At 37.1% G+C, this 6,361-nt stretch overlaps 2 protein-coding genes across 2 annotated transcripts; both read left to right on the top strand.

The window, feature by feature from the left end:
• Positions 1-975: 975 nt before the first annotated feature.
• MELLADRAFT_50122 (uncharacterized protein) lies at positions 976-3,478 on the top strand (the record flags this gene model as incomplete). The annotated part of the gene is made up of 8 exons (XM_007415297.1): positions 976-1,051; positions 1,162-1,276; positions 1,378-1,415; positions 1,524-1,869; positions 1,958-2,081; positions 2,189-2,408; positions 2,508-2,680; positions 2,786-3,478. The coding sequence occupies 8 exons, from the start codon at positions 976-978 to the stop codon at positions 3,011-3,013; spliced, it is 1,320 nt and encodes a 439-aa protein (XP_007415359.1).
• A 2,294-nt stretch (positions 3,479-5,772) lies between these two features.
• On the top strand, positions 5,773-6,030 carry MELLADRAFT_92526 (uncharacterized protein; the record flags this gene model as incomplete). The annotated part of the gene is made up of 1 exon (XM_007415298.1): positions 5,773-6,030. One exon carries the CDS (start codon positions 5,773-5,775, stop codon positions 6,028-6,030), a length of 258 nt encoding a protein of 85 aa, XP_007415360.1.
• Between the last annotated feature and the right edge of the window lie 331 nt (positions 6,031-6,361).

A 6,361-nucleotide genomic window follows, 5' to 3' on the forward strand; every position in this document is an offset into this window, starting at 1 on the left:
ATACCAATCTCAAACTTTATTCTCAACTTCGGAATCACTCTCAGAATCATCTCAATTGTCATCATCTCATCTCGAATGTCAACTAAACCTTCTTCAGCTTCAAGTAGGAACAATAGTGGTTTACCTATCTTACCAAGTTAAATCTTAAATCACTTTCTAAATCAAATCTAATCATCAAACTAACTTAAACCATTTCTGATTGGATTCCGATCACATTCCTCAGCATTTCGGTCTCCCAATCTAATCAAATCAACTTCAACTTCAAATTTAAAACATCAACAATCTAACAAAATCATGATGCCAATGAACATGTCAAATACAATCAATCCATCTAGACCTTCACCTTCTGGTTCAATCCCATCAGTCTCTTCACCAGCTAGTTCAAGTAGAGCAAGGGTAGATTCATTCTTTGGTGCAACTACACTTCAAGATGATTTACAAACTTCAAATCGATCAGCATCAGATCAACAACTTGAAGATCACAGTTCATCTACATCTCCCAATCAAATAGAATCCATTCAAAGTCCTCAAATCATCCATCAACCCAGCAGACCTTTACCTACAGTCAATCTTCATAATCAACATCAACATGATCAAGTTCCTTATCGTCAACCAAATCAATACGATCAAATCAATCCAGATGATCAAATAGAAGAAGAAGATTCTTATCTACCTAGTCCAATCCCAATCAATCCAATCGATAGGCCTTCATCTTTCTATGGTCTAGAAAGACATACAAGACAATCCACCCAACCAGCTCCATCAATATCCAATCGAATCAGTCCTTCAAATTCAAATCATTATCCAATTCAAGAAACTATCGAACCAAATCAAATGGATTCAATGGGCAGATCTAGTTTTATTCCTAATGCACGTAACAGTAGAACTATGAGTTGGTCTGGTTCTCAAATCGGATCAAATCGAATGAGTGTTTATAATCGAAATAGTGTCATGGGTGATGGCTTTCCTCCTCCGATGCCTGCTGGTCCTTTACTGGATCATAGTCATCTTAAGCCTGGTGCTAAAGCTAAATTACTCAATCATGCTAAAAGTAAGTCATCTCTACTCTTCAATCTCACCAATCAGGTAGCACGTCACAGACTGACTTATTGAATCCAATTGACCTTGATTCTTATTTACTTGATCGGTTACTTGAATTAGCTCTAGAACTGTATCGAGCAAATGCAAAAAAGACAAATGATGTAGAAGTGATTTTCGAATTTGCTTGTTTTCTGATGGATTTAGTTAAAGAAATGAATGAGGAAGATGATGATCGGTTAGTTTGTAATCTAACTTGATCTCTCATTCATCATCTTGGTTTAATCGCTCGTTCTGTGGAACTAATTTCATCATACATCCCAGTCGATCCATCAATAGTCAAAACACTACTTCATCTCCGACTACTTCAAAGTCTAGTTCACTTGGTCGTAATCCGTAAGTAAACTTGGCCTTAATCAGCGATCTAACTCAATTCATCATTAATCTCGCGTCCTTTTTCTTGTCATCTGATCATAGTGAACGAGAAAAAGAAAAAGGTTCATTAACACAAGAATCAATTAGTTTATTACAAAAACTAGCGAATCGAGGTCATGTAGAATCTCAATTCTTATTAGCAGATAGTTATACAAAACCAAATGGAATGACCAATCCTACTAACAATGGAATAGGACAAGTTTTACCAAGTGGTTTAACCGTACCTAGTGCAGGGCCGATTGGAAAAAGTTCTAGACAAGATTATGATCGAGCGTTTCCTCTGTTTGTCTTGGCTGCTAAACATGGTCATGTGGAAGCTATGTTTCGTGCTGGTCAGTGTTGTGAACATGGATGGGGTACTCGTAAGGAAAGAGATAAAGCTTTACAGTTTTATAGGTTGGTCATTTCTTGAACTCCTTTGAGATATCTTACGAAAGTGTAATATGAGTCTAATTCAATGAAGCGTATGTTGATCTGTTGATAGGAAAGCTGCTATTGCTCAACATCCTTTGGCTATGTATCGACTTGGATTAGCAGATCTGAATGGCGATTTAGGTCAACCTCGTCGACCAAAAGATGGAGTCAAATGGCTCAAAAGAGCCGCAGAAGTAAGTTTCTTTTTGGATTTCTTCTTCTTCTTCTCACTCATTCATTCATGATGATCAGCTTCTTACACATTGTTTTTTTTTGGTTTGGATTTTGTTGCGTTTTCAAGACAGCAGATGTATCGAATCCAAAACCATTACATGAACTTGCATTATTACACGAAAGAGGAATCGAACATGTAGTTTTTGTAGATTTTGATTATGCAGTTGAATTATTAGCTAGAGCAGCTGAACTAGGTTATGCACCTAGTGCATATAAATTAGGAGAATGTTATGAGTATGGAAGGATGGGATGTCCACAAGATTCTGCATTGAGTATTCATTATTATAGTTGAGTTTTGAAATCTACTTTTTTTTTCTTTTGATTTAGATTTGAGAAATTCATCGTGGGGTTTTCGTCCTTTTTCCCCCCCTCTCATTTTGGAATAGATATTGCTGCACAACAAAATCATAAAGAAGCTTGTTTTGCTTTGACGGCTTGGTATTTGGTTGGATCTTCTGGTGTATTACCTCAATCTGATACAGAAGCATATCTTTGGGCCAAAAAAGCTGCTGAAGCTGGTTTGGCAAAAGCAGAATATGCGATTGGATATTTTACAGAGGTAAGAAAAACATGAAGAATTTCCCTCTTCTTCTTCATGATCAAGAATGCCAAAGGATTTTTGAAAGACTGATGATGAGGTTTTACTTTTTGTTTCGGATGATAGGTTGGAATTGGGACTAAACGGAATGAAAGAGATGCGATTGATTGGTTTAGAAAAGCAGCTGAACATGGTGATAAACGAGCCATTGAAAGATTAAAGAATGGAACTGGACGAAGTAGTGGTGGCACTCCTCCTGGTACTGGTCCTGGTCCTACTACCAAGACAGATTCAGGTCAAGCTGGGAAAAGTAAAAAAGGAAAAGAAGGAAAAGAAGATTGTTTAGTGATGTGAAGTGATTGTGATTGTGATTTGAAGGAAGAAGAAGAAGAAGAGACCTTTGTTATTTTTGTCGTTCCCTTTTTTTTCAAGGGAGAAGGTAGACACAAGAAGGATTTCTGATCACATCGAATTCATCTCTTCTCCTTTCTTTTGTGTGGTGTTGATTTTTTTCTTTTGCTTTAAAGGGGTAAAGAAACTTGTAAGGTAAAGAAAGATTTTTTTCGGATGATCAAAAATGGACTTGAGAACACTTTGATTTCTTTTATTATCACTACATTAACATTACACTCGTAATATATATAGATATATAGATATGTATATTCGAGGGCATATAAATTTTTAATTTACTTTTAGAGACCTTTTTTTTTCCTATTTTTTCTTTTCTACTTTATCAAATAAGCATTTAACTCTTTTTTTTATATTTATATATAATAACTTATTTGATTTGATTGTTAATAAAGAAAATGAAGATGAACGAAAAAAAAATGAAAAAAACAAACAAACAAAACAAACAAGAATCAATTTTTTTTTCTTTTTTTTGTAGAAGATCAAATGATGTAATTAATTTCTTTTTTTTGTAAAACCGTGGTTCTTTTTTTTCTCGTTGGACTTTAAAGGTTTTGTATAGATTAAAGGGTGAAAGTGATTATATTATTAAAGTTAAAGATTGGTTTGGTTGAAGATCAATTGATCATGAGATGCAATCTTTTACATACCTTTTCAATTAATCTTTTCAACGAAAGAATGGAAAAGGTAGATTTATTTGAAGATGTTTTGATTTGAGATTGTTACTTTCGAGTGACACATGTTTTAGAGCACAACTTGGGCGCGTCTCGTTGAACTTGTCAAAGATTAATTTTTTTGTCTTCCTTCATTGAGTAAAGATATCAATCTTGGACAATCGTCATCTCTGACACACGCGTATTGTAGCTTTGTATCTATCACTAAAATTCTTTAACTTCTTGAAAAAGTAGTATACACTTTAGATTTCTAGTGTTGATCGCTGACTCCCTATGGGCGCGTTCACTTAAGGAATTTCTGACCAGAAATCACATTCTGTAATTTTTTTAATGCAAAAATGTAACATGCCCCACCAAATAGACATTTTAAATTTTGCAGAATGTGATTTCTCACCAGAATTTGCTCAAGTGAACGGGCCTATGTGTTTGCTTCAAAAAGTCACACGATTAGAAACTGATCTGGTGATCAATGGATAACATTTAACACTGGGATCGGTTGGCAAGCACTCGAGATAAGACTGTCTTCAACTTGATGGCCAATGTATTCAATGACCATCACTACAGGCAATTTTGATGTAGATAGGGTTGACATTTCATTACTATATAGACTTGATATTAACTTGTTATCACTATATAGATTACTATGGAAACTTGTTATTACTATATACAGTAGTTTTAAAAAACCTTGTCAAATTTTTTTTCTTGAGCTAGGGGCCCAAGCTCGGTGGTCAAGCACTTTTAATTAAAAGTGTGCCAAAGCAAAACACAAAGCAAGACCACAGTAAAAAAAAGTGAGAAGGGTTTGCGCGAGTATCCTACTCGCAAGAGATATCTGAAGCCACAAGGGGCTCAGCTTGATTCCCAAGCCGGATGATCCCCAAACCACCATCCAAACCACCATCAGCACCACGTTCCCCTTGCTCTACCAACACAATCTCCTCCATCATGGTCTACCGAAAGTACTGCGCGGCAATCAAAACTATTGCCATTTGATTGCTCCTTGAAGGACAGACAGAGGACCACGTTCGAGATGTACTCGGGGAAACCATTTCACATCGCTCTTTCCAACGCTGGATGGCCCTGTACGAGTCGACCATGCGAGTCATTTGCAATCCTAAAGATTACGCACAACGTGGGCGACCAAGAAGCCTGAATGAAGAGGATCAAGAGTTCATCACTTTGTTGGTAGCAGATCAACCCCAACTGTTTCTGGACGAGATTCGAGAACAACTCTATGATTTGCAAGGCAAACTTCCATCCCTTGAAACAATTCATAACGAGCTCAACCATCGACTACACCTTACTCTCAAGAAAGCTCATACATCACATGTTTGCAAAGACTTCTACAAGCGGGCATGCTTCATTGAGAAGATGGAAAACATCCCTGCCGAAGCCTTGGTATTCACAGGTCTGTTGTTTAAATTCATCTCTCACTCTTTACATAACCTCAACTGAAATTATTTCAAAGACGAGAGTTCCATCTGTGAAAGGGACCTAATGCGAGTATTTGGGCGTTCACCATCGGGGAAACGTGTGACTAGATGGATCAAACGCAGTAATGCCAAGAGGTATTCACTTCTACCTGCAATTGGGTTGAATGGGATGCTGGCGATGACGGTTCGCGAGGGTAGCATCAATCGACAACGATTTGAAACTTTCCTCGAGTTTCAGCTTGTAAGTCATCAATTTTTCTATTGTACATGTCTTGTTTGCTAATGTCTTTTTTCTGGAAAAGCTCCCCGCAATGAATCCTTATCCTGCGGTCAATAGTGTCCTTGTTATGGATAACGCTAGAATTCACCATGGCGGTCGCATAGCAGAGCTTTGTGAAGAGCGAGGTACGTGCTCAATGGGTGATATCTCTTCCTAACTGAACTTCTGTCTCTTTCATATGGGCTGCTTCTAGGTGTTCGACTTGTTTATCTGCCACCTTATTGCCCCGAACTCAACCCCATTGAGATGGTCTTTTCAGTAATCAAATCCCGATTCAAACGAAACGGAATTCTTGAACTCTCGGTCGACGATTTAGACATGGTCATACGTGATCACGCTGAAGAATGTGTCACTCCATCATTATTAGCACGTTTATATTTTAGTTGTGGCTATGATTTACCACCGGAGTACTATCACTTTCATAACAATGAGGGTTATGAAGATGAGGATTATGAAGATGAAGATTACAAAGATGAGAATGATGACGAAGATGGGGATGAGGATGATGAGGATGAAGATGATTATGACTATGATTACGAGGAGGAGGAGGATTACGATGACCATTTTGGATACTGAAAAGTTTCCAAGTCCAAATTTCACCAAAAACACATCAATCTGATCGATCTCAAGGACTCTTATCATCAAATCGATCCATCCTTTCAATTTATACTAATCTTTCAATCTTACTTCTTTATCTTTTGTAACTGACTATCACTATCAAATCAAATTGATCAAATGGCGAATCATCAATCAAATCGATCAATTAAACCATCTCATTGAATCATCATCATCATCAAACCAACGATGAGAAAGAAGAAATCAATGGAATTGCCTTCAAAGTCAGACCGTTCCTTCCATATCACAACCACAGCCTCGATGTTAGCCAACACTCAATACTTACTCGAAG

The sequence above is a fragment of the Melampsora larici-populina genome (assembly GCF_000204055.1).
Source record: "Melampsora larici-populina 98AG31 unplaced genomic scaffold MELLAscaffold_50, whole genome shotgun sequence".
NCBI lineage: Eukaryota > Fungi > Basidiomycota > Pucciniomycetes > Pucciniales > Melampsoraceae > Melampsora > Melampsora laricis-populina.